Raw genomic sequence first — 26,293 nt, forward strand, 5'->3', positions numbered from 1 at the left:
TCTTGAAATAGATAAAATGGTAGCCGAGATGCAAGTTCTTGTTTCTGTTTAGATATTCTTTCTAAACATGTTTTCTATTTATAGTCACCTTTCCTATTAGTAACAAATGAATATATGTAATAACCATCGCATGCAACTGTTGTTTCTCTTTAGTTTCGACTATGTGCAAACTTTTTTCAAGACAATCCAGTACCTGTCTCCCCATTCAGCTCGGTGATCAAAGTTAAGTCTGCAAAAACAGTGATCAAGCCACCTAATAAGCAGTTCCGTACAACAGTTGGCAATAAGGTATTTTTAGATTCCTCTTAATGGATGATGAGCTATTAGTACAGTGGTACCTCGGGTTACATACGCTTCAGGTTACATACGCTTCAGGTTACAGACTCCGCTAACCCAAAAATATTACCTCGGGTTAAGAACTTTGTTTCAGGATGAGAACAGAAATCGCACAGCGGCGACGGCAGGCCCCCTTAGCTACAGTGGTGCTTCAGGTTAAGAACAGATTCAGGTTAAGAATGGACCTCTGGAACGAATTAAGTACGTAACCAGAGGTATCACTGTACATTTATACAGGCCGCAACCCTTTTGCATGGGGGTTCTGTTCCTGGCCTCTGTACGTGTTGGCAGAGCACGCATGAGCCCAGTCTGCCCTGTTACGCCCCTGTTTCCCCAGCCCCCCTGTTCTGCTCTCTTCCAGGTCCAAAACGTGGTTGCACATCCAGCAGCGGAGGAAGCCGCTCAGGCGCCTAGGGCAGCACGCCCAGGGGCGGGGCAGGGCGCACCATGGGGCACACCTCCAGAGTCTGCCTGCCTCCTCCCACTCAGCCACTCTACAGCTTGGGGGGATGCTGCGGGTGGCAGCCACCACTTCACTCCCAGGAGAGATGTGTGGCTTGGGCACGCTGCAGGCCCTGCAGTGAGTGCCGCCTGGCATTTTGTCACCCCCCCCTCAGTGGTGACACGCGGGGCGCATTGCACCCACCGCACCCCCTTCCTCCGCCCCTGTGCACATTAGTGGGACAGGCCTGTGTTCCATCTTTCTTTCAAGAAGGTGAAGGCAGTATACATGGCACTGGGAGAGGCTTAAGCAAGAGGGAGAGATCAAGGGGGTGGTAGAGAGAATACAAAAATGCCCCCCCTCCTTTTAAATCAAGCTTACCAACTCTTTCCTAGTTTGTAAATGTTCAGTGGGATGCTCTCAGAGTTTTGTGGTATATATTTTTGTCTGTCAAGATGCCCCTTCTCAAGTCAGTATTGCTTTGTTGTTTCATTCTGAAGGTTAAAGCAGTCAATGTTTTAATATTTTCTAGTTTCGTACTTCCTTATATTTACTAATGGAGACACTTAATGCAACCACACCTCACTATGTGCGATGCATCAAGCCAAATGATCAGAAGCTAGCATTTGAGTGAGTATTTTTATTCAATTGAAATATACTCTTTGCTTTAACAGAGATGCGTTTCAGTATTACACTGAAGATGCCAGTTGTTTATTAGGCAAAATCCCTCCTTTCTTAATTGTCGCTTTTAAAGTGGTATGGGTAGGAAATCTACTTTCCATAAAATTTCAGGTTTATTTTTCATAACTTATCCTTTGCTGGAATGGGGCTTTAAAAAATAATTATTACCAAAATTAAAATTAAAATTATTACATAGAAACTTCACTACGTCTGTTAAAATAACCCACCATGATATATAGGCTATAGAATTAAAGGACTTAATAATTCATAAAAATGGCAGAAAATAACTGTTTTATTTGACTCCCATAGGTTCGATTCTAAAAGGGTGGTTCAGCAATTGCGAGCTTGTGGTGTTTTAGAAACAATTCGGATTAGTGCTCAAAGTTACCCATCTAGGTATGTAACAATTGCTCCGGGTTTCAATGATTTTGATTTATATCAATTTAATTCACTGGTCCACCTGCTATTTTTATTTTATAGGTGGACTTACATTGAGTTTTACAGCCGTTACAGGATTCTCATGTCTCAACATGAACTCTCTCTTACTGACAAGAAACAAATTTGCAAGATTGTTTTGCAGCGGCTCATTCAGGTCAGAGATTTTGTAACAATCCAAGGTGACAGGCTTCCATTCATATTTAATCACCCAGAATTCATTTGTCATCTGTAAATGAAAATACATTCTTGGTCTCAATATTGTACTGTTCCTTCATGACGACTAGAATTAAACATTTGTATCATGTTGCAATAGATTTGAAATAAGTTTAACAAAGCCTTTTTTTGTTTCTCCCAGGATCCAACCCAATACCAGTTTGGTAGAACAAAAATTTTCTTCAGAGCAGGGCAGGTTGCTTATCTGGAAAAATTACGGTCAGATAAGTTGAGGCAAGCATGTATTGTGATTCAGAAGAATGCCAGAGGTTGGTTGCAGCGGAAGAAATTCCTCCATATCAGACAAGCAGCAGTTATAATACAGCAGTACTTCCGAGGACAACGGACTGTACGGTAATTTCAGGGACTAACCTAGTCAGGGGTTTGTTTAAATTTTTTTTCTGAAGAACGTAAATATGTGGAAGGACTGGGATAGTGCCTGGGATTCATGCCCATCTATTTGTAGGAGAAGTTCTCATTTTCATATCTACAGATATGAAATCTAACAGAATGCTTCTAGAATATGTTTCAGATGCATTCGGCTAGCTCTAAATGGGTGCCTTAGCATCTTCTACGTGGGAAGTGGGAACCGCTGTCCTGTTGGTGTGCTGAAGCAATAAGAATAATTTATTATTTATACCCCGCTACTCTGGGCTGCGCCAACAGAATAATAATAATAATAATAATAATAATAATAATAATAATAATAATAATAATGTGATAAAACATCAAACATTGAAAATTTCCCTAAGTAGGGCTGCCTTCAGATGTCTTCTAAAAGCCAGATAATTGCTTATTTCCTTGACATCTGATGGGAGGGTGTTCCACAGGGTGGGCACCACTACTGAGAAGGCCCTCTGCCTGGTTCCATGTTTCTTCATTTCTCACAGTGAGGAAACCGCTAGAAGGCCCTCAGAGCTGGACCTCAGTGTCCGGGCCGAACGATGGGGGTGGAGACACTCCTTAAGGTACACTGGGCTGAGGCTGTTTAGGGCTTTGAAGGTAAACACCAATACTTTGAATTGTGCTCAGAAATGTACAGTGGTGCCCCGCAAGATGAATGCCTCGCAAGACGAAAAACTCGCTAGACGAAAGGGTTTTGCGGTTTTTGAGCTGCTTCGCAAAACAAATTTCCCTATCGGCTTGCTTCGCAAGACGAAAACGTCTTGCAAGTTTGTTTCCTTTTTCTTAACACCGTTAATACAGTTGCGACATGACTTCGAGGAGCAACTCATAGAATGCGGTGTGGTAGCCTTTTTTGAGGTTTTTGGTGATTTTTGAAGCTTTTCCAAAACTTTTCCGACACCGTGCTTCGCAAGACGAAAAATTCGCTAGACGAAAAAACTCGCGGAACGAATTAATTTCGTCTTGCGAGGCACCACTGTACTGGGGGCCAATGTAGGTCTTTCAGGCCCAGTGCAGCCGCTCCTAGTCACCAGTATTGCTGCCGCATTCTGGATTAGTTGGATTAGTTGTAGTTTCCAGGTCACCTTCAAATGTAGCCCCACATAGAGGACATTGCAGTAGTCCAAGCGGGAGATAACTAGAGCATGCACCACTCTGGCGAGACAGTCTGTGGGCAGGTAGGGTCTCAGCCGGTGTACCAGATGGAGCTGGTAGACAGCTGTCCTGGACACAGAATTGGCCTGTGCCTCCATGGACAGCTGTGAGATGTGAGTCCCAATCTTTGGGACAAGCAATGTTTCCCTAGGCCCTCATGATCAACTGGTATAGTCATAGGGCCAGTCTGTTTTCCAGACAGTAATCTGGGAGCCAGCCTTGCGTTTCATTGCAGAATCTGACCCTCATGGGTAGATCAGGCTCTGCAGTGAAGTTACTGCCATCCAGTAGCACCTTCATAGTTGTAGAGCAGATTGGGAGTCAGGAGTGCTCTGATGGTGTTTCCTGCTTGGCAGGGGGTTGGACTCGATGGCCCTTGTGGTCTCTTCCAACTCTATGATTCTATGAAAGAGTGCCCATCCTCAGGCTGGAGGGTTGGTCCTGAGGTTCTTTCAAGGGGGTGGAGCCTGGATGAAGCAGTCGGGAGGCGGAGGAGTAAATGTCCTCATCTGCTCCACACCTTGTTGTTCACCTGGAGCTATCCATGGCCTTGCCGCTTTCCCCATGGTTTCCATCGTTGACCCTAATGGTCTGACTCCATATAACACAGCTTCCTCTGTTCCTACGAAATCTGCCTGCAAAAGACTTTTCCTTTGCTACCAGGCTTGAGTTCAAGCCAGAGATAGGTAAAGGTAAAGGGACCCCTGACCATTAGGTCCAGTCGTGACCGACTCTGGGGTTGTGGCGCTCATCTCACTTTAGTGGCCGAGGGAGCCGGCGTACAGCTTCCGGGTCATGTGGCCAGCATGACTAAGCCGCTTCTGGCGAACCAGAGCAGCGCACGGAAACGCCGTTTACCTTCCCACCGCAGCGGTACCTATTTATCTACTTGCACTGGTGTGCTTTCAAACTGCTAGGTTGGCAGGTGCAGGGATCGAGCAACAGGAGCTCACCCTGTCACAGGGATTTGAACCGCCGAGCTTCGGATCGGCAAGTCCTAGGCTCTGTGGTTTAACCCACAGCGCCACCCTAAGCCAGAGATACAACAGTACAATCTCCTTTTGCAGGTACAGATCAGGATGCAAAAGAGGAATCGGGAACACACTATGTGTGCTTTACAGCCAAAAGTTGTCACCATAGGCTGCAAAGAAAAAGGCCCTCAACTTTTGGCTGCAAAGGAAGATTCAGTAGCACCTTCCAGTGAGTTTCCAGTTCTTCTTTCCAGAAGCTGTGGCTTGAAGGTTTGCCCAAAATGGCCTGGCAAGCCTGATTAAGCCCCCAACCTGGATATCCCTCATTTCTGGTCTAGAACCATGAAGGCCAATTGGTGGTTGGATTCTGCCCCTAAAGGAGTTTTATCTGGCCCCCGGTGACTCTACCATGCTGTGGTAAAAGGTTTGTCAACAGTTTCAGTCCAAAAAATTATTTTAAAAGTGTTTTCAGGTAGTGAGAAATTGAGATATTCTACACTTTAAAGGAAGATCACCTTTGGGTTTTGCAGTTACATTTGGTGCACTGCCAAACTGGGGGTGTGCGTTGTGCTTTTTCAGGCTCGGGGGAAGGTGCCTGTGAAGGTCCAAGATCCTAGGAGGTTCTGGGAGGTTCCTTTGGGAGTTCTTAGCCAACTGGTTCAGGCTTAATGGTCTTCCCATCTTCCACTGTCTTCTCTGAGCCCCAACGCTGCTCCAGCTTCTCATCTGGTGTCCCCACAGCCTCAGTCCCTGTGTCCAGATCACTGCTGAATACAGGGGTCATGACAATTGGTCCTTGAACCGTAGCTTGGTGTTGGCTACACTGATTGACGGTGGCTCTTCAAGATTTTAGAAAGGAGACACCAGGCATTGAACCTGCAACCTTCTGTGTGCTCTTACCACTGTGTAGCTCTTACCACCAAGCGATGACATAAATACTAAGGGTAATTTAATTTCTCTTCAGACAAGCTATAACTGCAAGAGCCTTGAAAGAAGCATGGGCAGCTATCATTATCCAGAAGTACTGCCGGGGATATCTAGTACGTAGGCTTTGCCATCTTATCCGTGTGGCTGTTTTGACAATCCAAGCTTTTACTCGAGGCTTTCTGGCAAGGAGGAAATACAGAAAGGTACAAATAATTCACCAAATAATCTATATATTAGTTTCCTGTTCAGTGAAGAAATAAATATCTACGTCTGATAGGGCTGCTTCTTTAAAACATGTATATTTCTTGAAATATTGGTGCAGAATTGCAATATGACGTCTGTCCTCAGCTTCACCGCTGTGAATTCTCAGTACGTTTATGTGTTGGTCAGAGAAACTCCACCACTAGTACCCAAATGAGCATGCTATACCGTGATGGCTAAGAGCTGTGAACCAGGAAGTCCCCAGTTCAGATTGCACCTCCCATAGGAAACAGTGGTCTCCCCAACTCAGCCTCCCAGTTAGCATATGGGAATTATAGTAAATAATAGCAATATTGACCTACATTCTAATTATAGAGCTTTTGTAAGAATTACTGAGAATTACTGAGATAATGTATGTCGAAGCACTTTGAACCATGTGGAATCCTGTATAGCAGCGCTATAATAATTATGCACAGCCTTCTTTATGGGGTATGTGTGTGTGAATGAACTAGTAAGCCAGAGTTCTTCTACAGTGACACATGGTCTGTGCTTTTATACCACCATGTGCCATGTGAGAAGCAGGTGAGGAAGTAGCAGTGAGGAATTATAAGCTGCATTTGGCCAGTAGGGTTGTGGCATCTTCGTTGTTCACCGTACAGTGACTCCTTGAGGATTTCTGCCTGCGTACATTCTGGTTATATAGTGGTACCTTGGTAGTTGAACACCTTAGTTCTTTAACAAATCAGCTCCCGAAAGTCACAAACCCAGAAGCGAGTGTTCCGGTTTGCGAATGTTTTTTGGAAGCCGAACGTCTGATGCGGCTTCTGAAGCTCCTGCAGCCAATCAGAAGCTGTGCCTTGGTTTCTGAACCGTTTCGGGAGTTGAACGGACTCCCAGATTGGATTAAATTCGAGAACCAAGGTACAACTGTATCTGCTTGACTATACTTTGCTGAAGTCTTCAGTGCATATTTGTCAAGTGATAAGAAATTCCCTGCGCAATTGTTAAACTACTAGCTGTTCCCTCTAATTTCTTATAAAGATGGTTGAAGAACAGAAGGCTTTGGTCCTCCAAAAATATGCCCGAGCCTGGCTTGCTCGACGCAGATTCCAGAGCATTCGCCGTTTTGTATTGAACATCCAACTTTCATACAGGGTACAGAGGCTGCAGAAAAAACTAGAAGACCAGGTAATTAAAAGTGTTTATTAATTCTTTGTATTAATTTTATGTGCATTTTAGTCAAATAAAAAGTTTCATTACCTAACCTAATTGATGATTGATCCTGTGGGCAGGATATTTCATTCTTTTAATCTGGCCACCCCTATCCATTGTGACCATCTTCTAGTGCTCTGTTCTGGGAGCCCCCTGCTATCAGAGGTTAGGCAGGGGGCAATCGGGGGGCACAAGGCCTTTTAGGTGATAGTTCCCTGCCCTACAAAGATTCATATCTTCTGCCAATAATATTGCCATCTTGGTGTCTAATGAAAAGAGCTTTATTTGCCAGACCATTTGATTGCTGGTGTGTTGTTGTTGTTGTTGTTTTGTTTTGCTCCTTCTTTCTGTTTTAAGGACATTCCTGTCATTTTTTTTTGGGGGGGGGGTAAATCTTTTGGATTTCAGTTTTGAACGGGGCATGTTTATTTTACCAGTGGTAAAACAAAGCAACTACTCTAGGGTTGTATCCAACTTTAGCATAAGAGCTGTCGTGCTCGGAGATTGCAGAGTTCAAAGGTTGAACAGCAAAGGTATCCCTTGTTTTCCATTGCACATCAATTTCTGCCATCACAACAAGTATACCGCTAAGTGACTTTGACTTAGCTCTATGTTTCTTACAACCCTGTAATACTTTGCTGATTTTATATTTATTTTAGAATAAGGAGAATAATGTTCTGTTGGAAAGATTGACCACTCTAGCCTCAAATCACTCCAATGGTATAGAAACAATTCAGAAGCTTCAGCTGGATCTCGAAAAATTAGCTGCGCAAAAGAAAATGTCGGAAGAAAAAGAGAAGAAGCATAGAGAAGACTACGAACAGGTTACTCTTTATGGGGCTTACGGTGGTTCTGTTTGCATGTAATGCTAAATCAGAGCTGCGGAGGTTCCTGCCTGTGGGCCAGATCTGGTCCACAAGGTTGTTTTCCCAAAGCACACCCACCTGCACCTAACACCTTAAGTTTGCTAGGGAGAACTTGATTGTGTAGCCAATCCTTACAGAAAGCCGTTTTTGCTGATGCTATGCTTGGGGCTTGGGAAGCAGTGAGCACAGGGTTTGCAAAGCACTTTGTGCAGCACTTCCTCAATGCCCAGCAGCAGCCAGCTGGTTGTCAGGTGTTTAGGAAGTCTTATGCAAAGTGCTTTGCATGCCCTGTGCTCAATGCTTCCCAAGCTCCAAGCAGAGGGCTGGCAAAGAGGATGAACCACAAACTGTGCCAGCTTCAAATGAGCCACCTTCAACCAATTAGTTAATGAATGTTAAACAGCTGGTTTAACTAGAGCAGGGGTCTGCAACCTTTAAGACAAAAAGAGCCACTTGGACCCGTTTCCGAAGGGGAAAAAAAAACTGGGAGCCGCAAAACAAGCCAAATGTAAATAACACACATTCTTCCCTTCCCTCATTCTCTCTCTTTTCCCTGAGTCTATTTCAGATAGCAAAGAGGGGTATGGTACCTCTCATATCCATTTTTTGCAAAGCACCATGTGCATAGAGGGCATTATACAAATTAATACATAGAAAAGTGTCTGTCCCTCCCTGCAGTTCAACTCCCTCTCTTTTTACTAACAGTACATATCCATTCCTTCTGCTGGTGCAACTTTCTCATCATTTCTACATAGCAGCATTTATAAACCAGTGCCAGAGAAACTGGGTGAAAGGAAGGTGAGAGGGAAGAGATATGAATATTTATATGTGTATATGTATACATACATACACCTGCACAATTACAGGTTTGAAGCCAACTTAAAATAAGCAAAGGAATCTGTAGTGCTTTCCATGGGATCCGGGGACATGCCAGCTAATACTCTTCCCTTCTTCATTTGCTTGTCTCTGCAGCAAATCTTGAGGGGGAAGGGAGAAGGGCAGGAATTGCATAGGCACAAGAGAACGGGGGAAATCCCGCATGCAGGATTTTGGTGCCTAACAGCCCCCCTCCCTCTGCAATTGCTCTCGTGCTCCCCCGCCTCTCCTGCTGGCTACCTCTGGACCCCCTCCTCGTCACTGACGTTATTCACCCCTTCCTCCCTGACAGGGAGGGCGGGCCCATTTTGTGGTTCACCTCAGGTGCTCTCCCTCAACTCGGCAGCCACTCAGAAGCAAGGCACGGAAAAGGATCCCGAAGCACCACCGCCACCCCCCCCCTCTCTCTCTCTCTCTCTCTCACACACACACACACACACATACCGCCCCGCCATCTCGAGTGCGCTCTCTCTCTCCCCCTCGCCTCAGGTGCCTCGCGCGCGGGGCTGAGGAGAGCGTGGCCTGGGTGGGCGGGGGAAGCTATGAGCCGTGAAGCCGCCTGGCAGAACTTCCCTCCGGCGGCAGAAGCAGCAGCAGCAGCAGCAGCCCTTCTCTGGCCGCCGCCGCCGCCGCCTCCTCCATCCCAGCAGCCGAAGCACCACCGCCACCTCTCTCTCTCTCTCTCTCTCTCTCTCTCTCTCTCACTCACACACACACACACATACCGCCCCGCCATCTCGAGCGCGCTCTCTCTCTCCCCCTCGCCTCAGGTGCCTCGCGCGCGGGGCTGAGGAGAGCGTGGCCTGGGTGGCCAGGGGAAGCTATGAGCCGTGAAGCCGCCTGGCAGAACTTCCCTCCGGCGGCAGAAGCAGCAGCAGCAGCCCTTCTCTGGCCGCCGCCGCCGCCTCCTCCTCCATCCCAGCATCCGCCGCCTCTCGAGCTCCGCTGCCACCGCTGCCTTGCTTTGCCTGGCTCGGCTGCCCATCTCCATCCCCCTCCTCTTTCTGGCGCTTCTGCTTTTCTGCTCAGGGTCCCCGAGGATCTGCGGAGCCCGGCAAAGGTGTAAAAGAGCCGCATGCGGCTCCGGAGCCGCGGGTTGCCGACCTCTGAACTAGAGTTTGTGGTCAGTCACAAGCTTTGATTCATTCCTAATACCATGCTGAGATTAAGGGAAAGTGGAACTAAATGCTGCTGAACTCCTTTCAGCTGCGTGGGGAAAGGGGGCAGGCAGAATTTGAAAGTCTCAGTAAGCTCAGGGTTGCTCCAGCTTGAATCATCTGGTCCAACCCCTTGCAATGTAGGAATATGCAGCTGTCCCATATGGGGATCGAACCTGAAATCTTGGTGTTATCAGCACCATGCTCGTGCATGTAGTTTAGTGCTACACGTGAACTTCGCCAATAAAATAGGATCTCAAGAATTACTGTGACAACAAGCGGGGCTGGAGTTGGGGATGATGATGTGCTTTGGAGTAATCATGCATTAACTGAAATCCGTGAGCGCTCTAAAGGATATAAAAGGTAAAGGGTAAAGGGACCCCTGACCATTAGGTCCAGTCGTGGCCGACTGGGGTTGCGGCGCTCATCTCGCTTTATTGGCCGAGGGAGCCAGCGTGCAGCTTCCGGGTTATGTGGCCAGCATGATGAAGCCACTTCTGGCGAACCAGAGCAGCGCACGGAAACGCCGTTTACCTTCCCGCCAGAGCGGTACCTATTGATCTACTTGCACTTTGACGTGCTTTTGAACTGCTAGGTTGGCAGGAGCTGGGACCAAGCAATGGGAGCTCACCCCTTCGCGGGGATTTGAACTGTCAACCTTCTGATCGGCAAGTCCTAGGCTCTGTGGTTTAACCGAGAGCGCCACCCGCGTCCCCTAAAGGATATAGTATGTGTTTTTTAACGCTTTTTCTCCCGCCATTACTTTTGCCTTGCAGAAGGTGTCAAAACTTGAAAACTGCAATTCTGAACTGCAGGAGCAGAAGAAGCAACTAGAAAAGGAACTTAAAGAGAAGAATGAGGAAATGAAAGGTGAGGTGATTGAGATCACATCCATTAGTTACGCTAGCTTCATTGTGGCAAGCAGAAAAAGAACACTAAAATATTGCCCCTGAGGAAGGCATGCTATCACTTTTGTGTTTTCAGTTAAACTGGGTTCTGCTCCTTTTGGAACATTGCTTGTGCCTTAGATTTGTGGTACTTCTTCCTAGCAACGAACCAGATGCACAAAGAGTGACTTTCCAATGATGAACAGAATGTGGCGAGAGGGAAGTAGTATTTGCTGTGCCCCCAAATAAGCAGTGGTGCATTGAATCCTGCCCAACTAATTAATAATAATAGCCATCCATTACAGACTTGGTCTGTGGTCACAATCCACCACAGAGTTCTCTTGAGCAAGCCTATTGAAAGGAATGGGAGCTGTACAATATAATTTCCAGATAGACTGTACCCCATGATATTATGCTACCATTTTAGGGCTTTGTGCCAAAGTTGCTGGCAGATACACCAGTCAAGATCCTCAGGATCGGGATGTTTATTTCACTTATCATTTGCAATATGGTGCCTAACCTGAAAATTACCGTATTTTTCGCTCTATAACACGCACCAGACCATAACACGCACATAGTTTTTAGAGAAGGAAAACAAGAAAAAAAATATTCTAAATGAAACAGTGGATGTATGATTTTTGTGGTTCATGCTGTGGCCACAGACATGTGATCTGACAATGAGTTTGGAGTAGCCCAATGCAAAAATCCTGAGGATCCATGCTTTGTAACCACGTTTTTGCACCACTGTGACCCCAGGCAACAGTGGGTGCGTGATTTTTTTGGTGCAAGATGTAGCCATGGACATGCTATGTGATCTGATGGTGAATTTGGGGTGACCCAGTGCAAAAATCCTGAGGATCCATGTGGATCCGTGCTTTGTAACCACGTTTTAAGCGGGGAGGGAAGGAAAAGCACTCAAGGGACAAGGAGCATGCATGGGGTGTGTGGAGAAGGATGCTGCTAATAATGCTATTTAGCGAGCTGAGTGGGGAGGAGAGAGGGACAGAGAGTCTGCTTGCTTTAAAGGAGCCAACCGGACAGGAGCCGCTTACACTCGTGTAAGCGGCTCCTCTCCTCTCCCGCTTTGCTCCTTTAAAGCAAGCAGGCTCTCTGTCCCTCTCTCCTCCCCACTCAGCGGCTCTTCTCCCGCTTTGCTGTTTCAAAGCAAGCCACGGAGAAGGGAAGGAAGGGGAACCATGGATCCTCTGCTCACGACTGCAACAGAATCCCCCCTGCCACCCGTAGGCACTCGCTCCATAACACACACAGACATTTCCCCTTACTTTCTAGGAGGAAAAAAGTGAGTCTTATGGTGTGAAAAATACGGTAAGTTTACAGTAAGCAGCATTTTGGCTTCTCAAACCTTGCATGACATCTGTCCTATCTTATGTTGATTTCTGTGTGAAATTATCCATTTACAGTTAAAACTCTCTAAAAATTTGCTTATTAGTCTCTAACTTATGTGTGTGTTTGATGATTTCATGGTTTTATTTTGCATATATTTTTTAAATAAACAAACAAACATTGTCTCTCTGCAGAGAAAATGGATGACCTGACAACACTGCTCTTCGCCGACGTTCAAAAAGGAGAAAGGCAACGGATGTATGAAGTGTTAACTTGTGACTTTAAAGTGCCGTTTTATTACATTGTCTGATTTTGCTTGAACTGTAAAGGAATTAAGTATTTATTTTTATATATACCCATATAATAAACAGATAGTTATATTCAGCTAAGTTCTAATCAGAGTTGGCCCACTGAAATTACCGGATCTAAGTTAGCCCATTAATTTCAGTGGATTTGCTCTTGAGCCTGACAAGGGATATAACCCAAAGAATCTAGATGACTTGGATCCTAATGGAAGTTTGTGCAAGGTGTTTTCCTATTCTCTAGGTCCTTGGAAAAGTATCTCCAAAAGAGCCAGGGCCCCCCCTAACTAGGGTAGAATCGGGTGTTGCTGGCAGAGGGTTGAATCACCAATAATTTTATTATAATTTATAAATAATTTTATTATTTATACACTGCCCACCTGGCTGGGTTTCCCCAGCCACTCTGGGCAGCTCCCAACAGAATATTAAAAACATGATAAAACATCAAGCATTAAGAACTTCCCTAAATAGGGCTGCTTTCAGATGTCTTAGAAGACTGGTGTTGCATAGTCCCGGTGGCCACTCCCGGTCACCAGTCTTTCTGCCTCATTCTGGATCAGTTGTAGTTTCCAGGTCACCTTCAAAGGTAGCCCCACGTAGAGTGCATTGCAGTAGTCTAAGCAGGAGACAACTAGAGCATGCACCACTCTGGCAAGACAGTCTGCAGGCAGGTAGGGTCTCAGCCTACATACCAGATGGATCTGGTAGACAGCTGCCCTGGACACAGAATTGACCTGCGCCTCCATGGACAGCCGTGAGTCCAAAATGACTCCCAGGCTGCGCACCTGGTCCTTCAGGGGCACAGTTACCCCATTCAGGACCAGGGAGTCCTCCACACCTGCCCACCCCACTGTCTCCCCAAAACAGTACCAAAAACAGTTCCATAATCGGAAAGTGGCTTCTTAATTGAGCTCTGTTAATAGAGAGTAAGGGACGCGGGTGGCGCTGTGGGTAAAAGCCTCAGCGCCTAGGGCTTGCCGATCGAAAGGTCGGCGGTTCGAATCCCCGCGGCGGGGTGCGCTCCCGCTGCTCGGTCCCAGCGCCTGCCAACCTAGCAGTTCGAAAGCACCCCTGGGTGCAAGTAGATAAATAGGTACCGCTTACCAGCGGGAAGGTAAACGGCGTTCCGTGTGCTGCGCTGGCTCGCCAGATGCAGCTTTGTCACGCTGGCCACATGACCCGGAAGTGTCTCCGGACAGCGCTGGCCCACGGCCTATAGAGTGAGATGGGCGCACAAACCCCAGAGTCTGTCAAGACTGGCCCGTAACGGGCAGGGGTACCTTTACCTTTACTAATAGAGAGTAAAGGTAAAGGGACCCCTGACCATTAGGGCCAGTCGCGGACGACTCTGGGGTTGCGCGCTCATCTCGCTCTATAGGCCAAGGGAGCTGGCGTTTGTCCGCAGACAGCTTCCGGGTCATGTGGCCAGCATGACTAAGCTGCTTCTGGCGAACCAGAGCAGCGCACGGAAATGCCGTTTACCTTCCCGCCCGAGGAGTACCTATTTATCTACTTGAACTTGACGTGCTTTCGAACTGCTAGGTTGGCAGGAGCAGGGACCGAGCAACGGGAGCTCACCCCGATGCGGGGATTTGAACCGCCAACCTTCTGATCGGCAAGTCCTAGGCTCTGTGGTTTAACCCACAGCGCCACCCGTGTCCCCTTCATAGAGGGTACATCTACCTAATTTTGGAAGCTTCTATTCACTACCTGCATTGCATCCCATGGTGTTCAGGAAGGGTTCCCATGTTATTCAATAGGTATTTAGGAGGCAGGGGAGTTGGAAAAGTTTATGGCTAGGCTGTGTATATGTGTATGCACCTCTCTGTATGCCATGTCTCTGTGTATTTGATTGCATATACTGTAATAACTTCTATTTATAAATATCTGTTGTTTTTTATTAAATATCATAGCAATTTGTTTGTACTTAGAGATATGTGAAGATCAACAAAGTTGTGGCCTTTTCTGTTGTTGTTAATCTTTGCAGGATGCTTGAGAAGAACTTCCAGAACCAGAAACAAGACTATGAAGAAAAGATGGACTCACTCAAGGAAGAAATAAAGTTTCTCAAAGATGAAAATGATCAGCTGCAAAAGAAAGTCAGGGAAAAACAGCAGATTGAAGATGGCTTAAAAATGGAAGTAGAAGAACTTTCAAACCAAGCAAAGGTATAGTAACAGACCAGTATTAATTGACCACATGTGGGGTTTTTTTTTTGGGGGGGGGGTTCTTTCCTATATAAGAACGACATTTTTGCTGAGCTAAGCTATGGTTTGGCTTATGGTTGTATCCGAACATGGGCTCTTGGTTTGTTTTGCTCCAGACAAACCACAAGCTGTAGTCAATATCGTTCTTGGCTTATCTATCATTTTTCTTGTGAACGCATGCTGGTTTATCACTTAGCCGTGATTTGACTGTGCAAACTGGGTCATAGATGTCAATTAGGCATGCTCTAGACTGCAACCTTGTCTTCATCTCATTTCTGTCATTGACTTTGCCCCATTGAATTGTGCTTCATTTTTAAAATGTTTAATGAACTTAGACAATCCCTGAACTGCATAAAGAAATTGAACTGATTCAGTCTCAAAAACTGGATGTGGAGAAGCAACTACAGTGCCAAAAGCGTGAAATGAGAGGTAATTCTGTAAATATTTCTCATTCAAGTGGGTAAAATATATGGGAGATCCATGGGCCTGATTCATGCATTCTTCCACTTATTCAAGTTAAGACTCTGGCTGTTCCATAATATGAAGCAGGCTTAGAGACTCTCCCCTCTCCTTTGTTACCTTTAAAGGGAGATCTAGCTTTAAATCCTTATTTTCTTTGGTGAAAACTGATACTTTTCAATGCTGTTTTCGGTGTCTCTTTGAGAGTGGGGAACAAGCTGAGTCCTTTTGTGGTACCTGTTATCTTTTTGACACAGTGGCTGCCAGGCCATCAGAACAGAGTTAGTTTGGTTCTGCATCAGTTTAAACTCATTGATGCTGCAAAATGAGTTCTTGCAGTGAAACAGTAAATACAGTTTATACAGCCTTTCTGCTAAAGTGGAATTTCAGTGTTCACTTTACATTTTATTTTTTCCTAGACAAGTTGTCAGACATTACAATGCAACTCCGTGAGAGCTATGACTTCGCAGATGTAAGGAGCAGGTACGGATATAGTCTACATAGACCCTTTTTAAAGTGCAGTTTTGAAATTTATTTTCCTAAATCACATGCTTGCCTGAGATTAGTCCTCCCATTTTTGTTTCCTCTTCTTGTTTTGTAACAGATTGTCTACTGAAGATTTGGAACATCTAAATGAAGATGGGGAACTTTGGTTTGCTTATGAAGGCCTGAAAAAGGCCACAAGGTTAGCTTTATTACCTGTTGTTTGCAAATGGTTTTGATTTGAAGGTGCCCCCAGTCCAAAAAAAACAAGCTCAGCCAGTATTCTTGCAGTATTAAATCATCTGGTACAGCTTTCCGGGCCATGTGGCCAGCATGACTAAACTGCTTCTGGCTCAATGGGACACTGTTATGGAAACTAGAGCGCACAGAAAGACCATTTACCTTCCCACCACAGCGGTATCTATTTATCTACTTGCACTGGTGTGTTTTTGAACTGCTAGGTTGGCAGTAGCTGGGACAGAGCAATGGGAGCTCACCCCGTCACGGGGATTTGAACTGCTGACGTTCTGATCGGCAAGCCCAAGAGGTTCAGTGCCACCGCGCCACCCACGTCCCTGCTGTTCATCCAATGGTGTTCTGATAGGAGAAAAGGCTACTGCCTTGGCTGGGGAAAAATTACAGAATTTATTGTAGTCCTGTTTTGTGATACATGTTCGAAAATGACTTTTATTTATCACCGAAAGGACTTAGTTTGAAACATTTCAACAGTTCACATGTAGAAAGACTGGATTCACTGTTTTATCTCACCTTCCCACTTTTTAAAATAGTGTATATTTAGCCTGCGTACATTAGGGGTTTGGTGCAATGGTCTTGTCTTAAACCCTTTCTAACCAACCGACCCTTGAGGAAAATTTTAAAAATGGAAAAAAGGAAAGGGGTCATTTCATATGGATTGAGAAACCACCCAAATCGTGCCTGATGCAGCTTTAGAGAATGTAATTTAAATTTCAGCATTTTAAGCCTGATCAACTTTTTTCTAGTAGTATAGCATTCTAAACCTTTTTGGTAGTACCGTATTTTTCGCCCTATAGGATGCACCGGCCCATAGGACGCACCTAGTTTTCAGGGGGGGGGGGAATCAAGGAAAAAAATATGATCCCCCCCCCGCAGCTCTGGGAGCAGTGGACAGGCAGCACGCAGCCTGTGCGCTATTCAAAGACCTTCTTCCTGCTTTTGAGGGAGGTGGTGGAATTCCCCCACCTCCCGCAAAAGCCCACAGGAGCCGCGCGCGACTCCTGCGGGCTTTTCGACCAGGAGGGAGAAGGGACTGAAACGGCCAGTCAGTCCCTTCTCCCTCCTTGGGGAAAAGCCCCCAAGAGCGGCGCACTCTTTAAAGGCTGCGCGGCTCCTACGGGCTTTTCTACGAGGTGGGGGAATTCCCCCACCTCCTAGAAAAGCCAGCAGAAGCCTCGCTGCCCCTTTAAAGAGCGCATGGCTTTTGCCTGCTTTTGCGGGAGGTGGGGGAATTCCCCCATCTCCCGCAAAAGCCCACAGGAGGGAGAAGGGACGGACTTGGACTGTCAGTCCCTTCTCCCTCCTTGGGGAAAAGCCTGCTTTCCCCCACTGCCAGCCTCAAAGCCGGGTTGGAGAGTAGCGGGAAGGCGTCACGCGCCTTCCCGCTGCCCCCCATCCTCTGGGGCTGGTGATGGGGGAAGCGGCGCTTTCTCCCACCGCCAGCCTCAAAGACGGGTTGGAGAGTAGCGGGAAGGCGTCACGCGCCTTCCCGCTGCCCCCCATCCTCTGGGGCTGGCGATGGGGGAAGCGCTGCTTTCCCCCACCGCCAGCCTCAAAGAGCAGACTCTCCTGGCTTCTGCTGAAGCAATGCGAAGCCTCTGGAGCGCTGGCTTCGGAGGCTTCGCGTTGCTATCGCTGAAGCCAAGGAGCCTGCATTCGCCCCATAAGACCCACACACATTTCCCCTTCATTTTTGGAGGGGAAAATGTGCGTCTTATAGGGCGAAAAATACGGTATGTTTGCTGGTATTCCTTCTGTCTACGTGAATTGCAGTGAAAGTGCTTTATTTTTTTTACATTACATGGTTCTTGGTCTTAACAGGATCTTGTGTCAAGGATCTTGTACTATTTATTTTACTGTTTGTGTGTTTCCCTTCTCTCAACAGAGTATTAGAAAGCCATTTCCAGTCTCAGAAAGAGAACTATGAAAGGGAGATAGATGGTCTCAATTCTAAAACTGAACATCTGAGTCAAGAAATAAACCATTTGCAGAAACTGTTCAGAGAGGAAAATGACCTCAATGACAGTATCCGGCTCCAAGTTACCCGACTAACTTCAGAAAATATGGTGAGGACTGAGTATTATTGAATTTAAAAACATATTGTGGTAGCAAGCTTCTGAAAATAAACAGGGATCCTGTTTAGCAAAAGCAGCTACTGCAGAACATAATTATGAAGAATCCATCCTCAATGGAGTTACAAATTGCACATATGAAGAGAACTGTAGAGTTGCAAGGGACCCTGAGGATCATCTAGTCCAACCCCCTGCAACGCAGGAATATTCAGCTGTCCCATATGGAAATCGAACCTGCAACCTTAGCATTATCAGCACCAGGCTCTAACCAGCTAAGCTATCTAGGCATTTGCAGCTTGGGACCAGAGAAGAAAATAAATATACTAAAAACTTTTCAAAAAAATTAAGCCAAATGTGGCTCTATTTGATTTTAGTCTTATCGCCTTTTATCTCCTTTTGGGTCCAAGTAATTCAACAATAAGCCACTTCCGACATAAGGAGGAGGTGGTGTTGCGGGCTGACGTCCCCAACAATCGCGCGGGGCTGGCTGCAGCCCCGTGCGATCAGGGGAATCCTCGGGCCGTGTCAGCCCAGCGCCAGCCAATCAGCTGACTCTGGGGGCGTGGCCTGGGTCGTTTAAGGCCGGCGCGGCCCCGGGATCTCCCCTTTTCGTCCCAGCTCCCAATTTGACGATACTGTTTATTTCAACAATACTGTTTATTTGTCCAACAGGGAAGTTTCTGGACACACAATGAGCAACTAATAAGCTATAGTCCTGTCTCAGAAGTTTTGTTTGAACTGACACACATATTACAGAGGAGATAAGCAATCTAAGCCATGCTATCTTATGTCTGAATGAGGCCATAGGTAGGCGCTTGTAGGTTTAGCCTCATAGGAGGCTGAAAAAAAAGAAAAGACCCACAGAGCCATTGGCCCAAGCTAGGAGGGAAAGGCTTGTTTGAGCTTCATAGCAATTGATAGCTCAGTCAGTATGAGCCTCTTAATCTCAGGGTTGTGCGTTTGTTGGGCAAAAGATTCCTGCATTGCAGCAGATTGAACTAGATGACCCTTGTCGTCCCTTCCAACTCTTAGAATTCTGTGATTCTATGAAAAGACCGTAACAGGTATTTGAAGCTAGAAGAGATCAAAATCTAGGTTTGTGCAGGCCTTGCAGTAAAAGCAGCAGCTTCTAAGGACATCTGTTGATTGCTCATGAAATTTGTCAGTGACCTAAGAAGGATTCCTAGTCTTTGAAGTTGCAGTCAGCCAATTAAAACACAGGCATGTGGAGCTTCCTCCAGATAGGAGGCTGCAGTTCTCCCAGTCAGATGAGTTCTGGAGTAAATGGGAAGGAATATTCCCTGCTAATGCTTATAGAATTCCACAGTTCTGACATACAACATTGATGCAAGATGTGAGTAGCTTCCCTTTAATATTTTCCCCTTTCTCTGAAGATGATCCCAGATCTTAAGCAGCAGATTGCTGAGCTTCAGAAGCAGAAAACGGATCTTGAAAACCGTCTTCAAGAAGAAGCTGCAAAGAATAAAGGTAATTTTTCAACTAGGAGTCATTCCATTTTCGATTTGATAAGGATAGCAACAGGATACAGTAGTACCCCGCAAGACGAATGCCTCGCGAGACGAAAAACTCGCAAAACGAAAGGTTTTTTCGTTTTCGAGTTGCCTCGCAAGACGAATTTCCCTACGGGCTTGCTTCGCAAAACGAAGCTTGCCCTGCAAGCTCCGGGGACAGCGGGTCTTCCCCCTGTCCCCGGACCTCTTTTGAAGCAAGGGGCGGCGTGGAGAAGCGATCTCCCCGCAGCCCCTTGCTTCAAAAGAGGTCTGGGGACAGCGGAGAAGAAGCGATTTTCTCCCCGCAGCCCCAGGTCCGGGGACAGCGGGAAGCGCTTCCCGCTGTCCCCGGACCTCTTTTGAAGCAAGGGGCGGCGGGGAGATCGGCGGGGAGATCGCCCTGCCTGCCTGTCCCGGAGGGCTTTTGAAGGCAGGCGGGGGGGGGGGAGCAAAGACTTTCGCCCCCCGCCTGCCTTCAGAAGAGGTCCAGGACCTCTTCTGAAGGCTGGCGGGGGGCAAAAGTCTTTGTCCCCCCTGCCTGCCTTCCCAGGGGCTTTTAAATCGCCCCGGACAGCGGAGAAGTCCTCCGCTGTCCCGGGGCGATTTTAAAATGCTGCCCGCCAGCATTTTAAGATCGCCCGGACAGCGGAGAAGTCCTCCGCTGTCCCAGGGTTTTTTAAAATGCTGGGGGTGGGAAGAAAAGCCCTTGTCCCCCCCCCCAGCCTTCAGAAGAGGTCCGGGGACAGACTGTCCCCGGACCTGGTCTGAAGGCGGTTTCCCTAGGAACGCATTAATTGATTTTCAATGCATTCCTATGGGAAACCGTGCATCGCAAGACGAAAAACTCGCAAGACGAAGAGACTTGCGGAACGAATTAATTTCGTCTTGCGAGGCACCACTGTATTTTTTTCCTTTATGTTACCGTATTTTTCGCCCTATAGGACGCACTTTTTCCCCTCCAAAAATGAAGGGGAAATGTGTGTGCGTCCTATGGGGCGAATGCAGGCTTTCGCTGAAGCCTGGAGAGCGAGAGGGGTTGGTGCGCACCGACCGCTCTCGCTCTCCAGGCTTCAGGAAGCTCTGCGCAACCCACGGGAGACCGGCTCCGGATGGCGGCGCAGAGCTGCCTGCCGTCCCGGGATCAGCGCAGCTCTGCGCGGCCACCGGGAGCCGGGGGCGAAGCTTCGCCCCGCTCCCGTTGGCCGCGCAGAGCTGCCTGCAGTCCTGGGACCAGCGCAGCTTTGTGCGGCCACCGGGAGCGGGGCGCTAAGTCCCACCCCGCTCCGGATGGCGGCGCAGAGCTGCCTGCCGTCCCAGGATCAGCGCAGCTTTGCACGGCCACCGGGAGCCGGGGGCGAAGCTCCGCCCCGCTCCCGGTGGCCGCGCAGAGCTGCCTGCAGTCCTGGGACCAGCGCAGCTTTGCGCGGCCACCGGGAGCAGGGCGCTAAGTCCCGCCCCGTTCCGGATTGCGCCGCAGAGCTGCCTGCCGTCCCGGGATCAGCGCAGCTCTGCGAGGCCACCGGGAGCGGGGCGCTAAGTCCTGCCTCGCTCCGGATGGCGGCGCAGAGCTGCCTGCCGTCCCGGGATCAGCGCAGCTCTGCGCGGCCACCGGGAGCCGGGGACGAAGCTCCGCCCCGCTCCCGGTGGCCGCGCAGAGCTGCCTGCAGTCCTGGGACCAGCGCAGCTTTGCGCGGCCACCGGGAGCCAGGGGCGAAGTCCCGCCCCGCTCCGGATGGCGGCGCAGAGCTGCCTGCAGTCCCGGGATCAGCGCACTTCTCCCCATCGCCAGCCCCACAAGCTCGGGGGACAGCGGGGAGGCAGAGCGTGCCTTCCCACTGTTCCCCGACCTGGTTCTTCCAGCCCCGCACCTGGGGGGGAAATAAATTTTTTTTTCTTTATTTCCCCCCAAAAAAACTAGGTGCGTCCTATGGGCCGGAGCGTCCTATGGGGCGCAAAATACGGTATATAGTGCAGCTCACTATAATTACTTATCTCTATAGTGAATTCATTAAGTACATAGATTATACATTCAGGTAGGTAGCCGTGTTAGTCTGAACAGTAGAAATATATTTTAAAAATTAAAAATTGTCCAGTAGCACATTAGAGACCAACTAACTTTCTTCTTGGTATGAGCTTACATAATCCCTTCCGGAGGTCCATCCATAAGTCGATCTGGGTCACTGGTAGAAGCGCCGTTGTGTATATGCGCATTCAGTGGCAGCGCACTTCTTCGCACGTGCAGGCGGCGTCCACTTCTGCACATGCGCAAACGGCAGAAGCCGTTTCTACGCATGCACAAATCGTAACAAACCTGGTATTTACTTCCGGGTTTGCTGCGGTCGCAACTTGGATTGGGCCCAAGTAGAGGCGGTCGTAAGAGGTTCTACTATATCAGAATTATACGCTGGAACGTTCCAGAACTCTTAAATGCATTATTGCTTTTTTGGGGGCTGCTGTTGAAATGGCCGAAGAATCATAAGACATAAGTATCCATTATGGGTTTTTTAATTCTGTAAGTTTTTAAAGTTTAATTATTTTATTATTAATTATATTTCCTTTTTCTGAGGTGTTTTGTATTGTTTATTATAACTCTTGCAGTGCCATTCATACTATTTCATATATTTAATGGAAATTTGTGGAAATGGTTGTGGCTTCCGGCTAATTTTAAGAATGTTTTACAGTCTAGCTTTCACTTTTAGCATTGCTTCACCAACTGATTTCAGTCCGACATGTTCAGTTGGGATCATGTTCTCTCTGTCCCTAAACAGGGACAACTCTATTATAAAACAGGACTTTTAGATGGATTGTGTATTTTATAGTGCAACTTTGTATATGAGAACATGGCTATTCTTACTGTAGTAAAGCCTATAAATCCCAGCGTAGGTTGGTTTAGTAAAATTATGTTTATTGTTATTATTGAAGAGAAAATGGAAGAAAGGGCAGATCTGCTGCGTCATAACCAGGAAAAAGAAGGAACACAAATAAGGTAATCATAAAAAAGCCTCTGAAAAATGTTGGGCATAGTTTATTTGAGTATTTAATTTCACGGAAAAGGAGATAACGCTCCAAAATCAATATATTGGTTTTTAATAAGAAACTGAAAATGCTACATTTGCGAAAAGATTGCCAGCCTTTGAAACAGCCCATATAGCTGCCCCCTTAACTGCCCTTTGATTTGCAGCAGTTAGAAAAGTGATCACGAGCATGTTTAGTTCCATGCCATGAAAACCTTCACTTGCCAATTTCTACGGAGGAGTCCCCTTTTAAAGGGAGACGGGCAGGCCAAACTGGTTTAATTTCTGACCCGTCGGCAGTTCTAGCTTCCAGGTAGGCTGAAGACAAAGTACAGATGAGCTTCAAATGAACGGAAAGTTGGACTTGTGAGCTATTCTCAGGTTAGCACATGAGAACATCCACTTTGTGGGTTGTGCCACCTGGTTGCCTGCACCCACATTCAATATAAAATGCCTCAGTGGAAAACACATTTGGCAGAAGAGTCCGACAACACATGCTTTCATCCTAGGTGATCACCTGCTCATCTCACCCACTCTCACTTAGCTTAATATGGATGACTGAGATGCAAACCCGAGAATGGAACATGGATTCATTTACTGTGCCTTCTAGGTTATCATCCTAAGCCACAAATGACCTTGCCCTTCCTACAATACAGGGCTGTCTATGATCATTGAGGCTAGCGTCTCCACCCCCATTATTCTACCTGGACACTGAGGTCCAGCACTGAGGGCCTTCTGGCGGTTCCCTCACTGCGAGAAGCCAAGTTACAGGGAACCAGGCAGAGGGCCTTCTCGGTAGTGGCACCCTCCCTGTGGAACGCCCTCCCACCAGATGTCAAAGAGAACAACAACTACCAGACTTTTAGAAGACATCTGAAGGCAGCCCTTTTTAGGGAAGCTTTTAATGTTTGATGTATCACAGTATTTTAATATTCTTTTGGAAGCCGCCCAGAGTGGCTGGGGAAACCCAGCCAGATGGGCGGGGTATAAATAAATTATTATTATTATTATTATTATTATTATTATTATTATTATTATTATTATTATTATTATTATTATTGTTATTGTTATTGTTATTATTATTATTATTTAGTAACCTCACACAACTGCTCCCTTCCTCCTCTCAGGGGACTGAGATGTGTGGCCTCTGGTCTGCCATTCACACCTAGGTTTTTGTAGCTGTTGTCTTCATGCAAACTCTGTTTCCGATTGTGCATGGTCATGAATGGAAAACTGAGGTGGAAAGCAGTGGAGAGAAGGAAAGTTAAGTCGCACACAAATTAAGTCCAAGAGCAGAGCTCACAACGTGGTTGGCTCAGCCTTCTAACCTGAAACTGCCCATTCATGATAAGTGAACCAGTGTTCCATTTTGTAGCAGCTCTTTGTTTTATGCACAGGGAAAGAATTAATACATTTTAATGCCTTTTTAGAGTATTGCACGTTCAAAATGAAATACGCACGAAGGAAAAAGAAAGGCTGATAGCCACATCTGACGAGCTTCAGGACATAAATGATCATATGGAGAAGCAACATGAAGGAGAGGATGAAACCAAGTACAAAATGTGGCAAGATATGGCATATCTTACTACAGAAAATACGGTGAGGAAGGAAAATGCTCTTGGTAATGGATTATTTTAAGCCTATGCATGCTTACTTTGAAGTAAGTGCCACTCAATTCAATGGAACTTACTCTCAAGTAAGTGTGATTGGGATCATAGCCTTATTGCCTTAAAATCACAAAGAGTTTCAACCCTTTGTGATATGTTGTACAAAGGGGGGGAAACCAATTTGAGATTCTATATTAAAATGATTTTTAAAAGTGGGATGAGAACATGCATCACTTGGCTCTTTTTCATAGTTTTTCACGAATGTGGCTAGTTGGGATGCCAACTATATGTTGAGCTCATTCCAAAGCTCTCTTCCTTCTGCAACTCTTATTATACAAAGACACCTTGCATAGGAAAAGAGTTGAGTGAGCCCACAGATTGGGAACTGCAGTTCAGTGTTGATTTCCCTCCTAACAAATTTAAATGTTAAAACATTTTTAAAAATAATTTTATAAGTTACGCGAGGCTAAGACATTCAGGTTCTGCAAAGGCAAACAAGGCAACAATAGCCTGGTCATGATGGCTGCGTATATCTCTAATATTTTGGGCTTGCCGATTGGAAGGTTGGCGGTTCAAATCCCCACGACGGGGTGAGCTCCCGTTGCTCTGTCCCAGCTCCTGCCAACCTAGCAGTTCGAAAGTACATCAGTGCAAGTAGATAAATAGGTACCGCTGCGGCGGGAAGGTAAACAGCATTTCCGTACTCTCTGGTTTCCGTCATGGTGTCCCGTTGCACCAGAAGCAGTTTAGTCCTGCTGGCCACATGACCCAGAAAGCTGTCTGTGGACAAACGCTGGCTCCCTTGGCCTGAAAGCGAGATGAGCGCCGCAACCCCATAGTCGCCTTTGACTGGACTTAACCGTCCAGGGGTCCTTTATCTTTTTTTTTTAACCTGCTGGGGATGATGAGCTGGAGAGTGCTATTGTGCTCATGTTCTCATGGGCTTGTCATGAGCATCTGGTTAGTCACTGTGAACAAAGAATGCTAGACCAGACAGGCCTTTGATGTGATCCTGTTGGGCTTTTCTTATGTTCTTCTCGTGTTTTTAACAAACAAGGCAAGGTCCAGGTTCCATGTAAAGCAGAGATAAGGCAAATCCAGCACTGTGGAGACATCTGGAGTCAGTCCTGATGTTTCTTCTGAATAGGACTTAGGTAATTGGGAGCCAATGATTTATAGCATTGCTCAGAATCTATTTTTTTTCTTTCTCCAGTGTAAGTAACAATGCCATTTTCCTATCATGCATATTATCGGCCAGTAATACACCTGAATTTTGTCCTGCATAGAATCATAGAATTGTAGATTTGGAAGGGACCCTAAGTAAAACCCCTTGCAATGCAGGAATATGCAGCTGTCCCAAATGCATTTTTAAAAACAGACCATTCTTTCTCAACTTTATTGGACACTGTAGGATCTAGAAGAGGAGATGGATAAGAAGGACAGAATAATAAAGAAACTTGAGGATCAGATCAAGACCCTTAGAAAGTCTATAGAAACAGGTGAGAGCATTAAATATATTCTTTAAAACTGTTTGAATGTGTGCTTCTTCGGAAACCACATGGAAGATGAGACCGACATTATTGTAATAATTATGAGAGTTCATAGGATCAAATTCATCGTGCAGTGCTGCCTGTTCCCTGAAATCCTGCTGCAAAAGACTGCCATAGAATACTAGAAGCATGGGGCTAAGACATTGGTGGCTAACTTTTGCGGGGGTATGTTTATCTTTGGTGAATGGGGGTGGGGACACAGCTTTTGTGGGTGTGGCCAAAAGTGGGTACCTTTCTCTCCCTCCCTCCCTCCTTACCTCTCTCTCCCTTCCCCCTCCCCCCCCCACACATACAACCCCCTCCCAAGTCATCAAATGATTGATCTGAAAACTGATGCACTGACCCAAACCAACATGTTTATGTGCGATCCTAGTTGGTAGTGGTGGTTGATTTTTATTTTGTATTTTTTAATAACTCTGTTCCAAAGCTTAACAGGCCATGACTGCTGCAGAAAGCCTGATCATTTGTATTAAATAATTTGTCACACACAGTGATTTGTGTCACGGATCGTTCTTTCCAACCTTCTAATGCCAATGTAGTATTTTTCTGAAAGTAAATATATATTAATATTTAACAGCCCATGAAGAACCCATGTTGTCCATGCCAAAAGAATACATTGGAATGTTGCAGTACAGAAAGGAAGACGAAGGAAAAATTGTTCAGAACCTGATCCTTGGTACTTCCATAACACTTTCAATTTCACCTAAGTATACTCATAAGCA

General features: G+C 46.5%; 1 protein-coding gene across 4 annotated transcripts in view; it reads left to right on the forward strand.

Annotated features, from left to right (window-relative positions):
• Positions 1 to 26,293, forward strand: part of MYO5C (myosin VC) — a 60,867-nt gene that overhangs the window by 23,845 nt on the left and 10,729 nt on the right. For all 4 annotated transcript variants that reach the window (XM_081169979.1, XM_081169978.1, XM_081169981.1 and 1 more), the window contains 20 exons: positions 154 to 288; positions 1,311 to 1,408; positions 1,769 to 1,855; positions 1,940 to 2,051; positions 2,253 to 2,464; positions 5,606 to 5,771; positions 6,811 to 6,957; positions 7,641 to 7,805; positions 10,657 to 10,750; positions 12,306 to 12,369; positions 14,401 to 14,581; positions 14,956 to 15,049; positions 15,499 to 15,562; positions 15,684 to 15,764; positions 17,703 to 17,883; positions 19,284 to 19,377; positions 22,323 to 22,386; positions 23,845 to 24,013; positions 25,433 to 25,520; positions 26,149 to 26,247. In XM_081169979.1, coding sequence (XP_081026105.1) covers positions 154 to 288; positions 1,311 to 1,408; positions 1,769 to 1,855; positions 1,940 to 2,051; positions 2,253 to 2,464; positions 5,606 to 5,771; positions 6,811 to 6,957; positions 7,641 to 7,805; positions 10,657 to 10,750; positions 12,306 to 12,369; positions 14,401 to 14,581; positions 14,956 to 15,049; positions 15,499 to 15,562; positions 15,684 to 15,764; positions 17,703 to 17,883; positions 19,284 to 19,377; positions 22,323 to 22,386; positions 23,845 to 24,013; positions 25,433 to 25,520; positions 26,149 to 26,247 — 2,395 coding nt within the window. The remainder of the gene's footprint in view (positions 1 to 153; positions 289 to 1,310; positions 1,409 to 1,768; positions 1,856 to 1,939; positions 2,052 to 2,252; positions 2,465 to 5,605; positions 5,772 to 6,810; positions 6,958 to 7,640; positions 7,806 to 10,656; positions 10,751 to 12,305; positions 12,370 to 14,400; positions 14,582 to 14,955; positions 15,050 to 15,498; positions 15,563 to 15,683; positions 15,765 to 17,702; positions 17,884 to 19,283; positions 19,378 to 22,322; positions 22,387 to 23,844; positions 24,014 to 25,432; positions 25,521 to 26,148; positions 26,248 to 26,293) is intronic.

Source organism: Podarcis bocagei, assembly GCF_964188305.1.
Source record: "Podarcis bocagei genome assembly, chromosome: 14".
In the NCBI taxonomy this organism is placed as follows: Eukaryota; Metazoa; Chordata; class Lepidosauria; order Squamata; family Lacertidae; genus Podarcis; species Podarcis bocagei.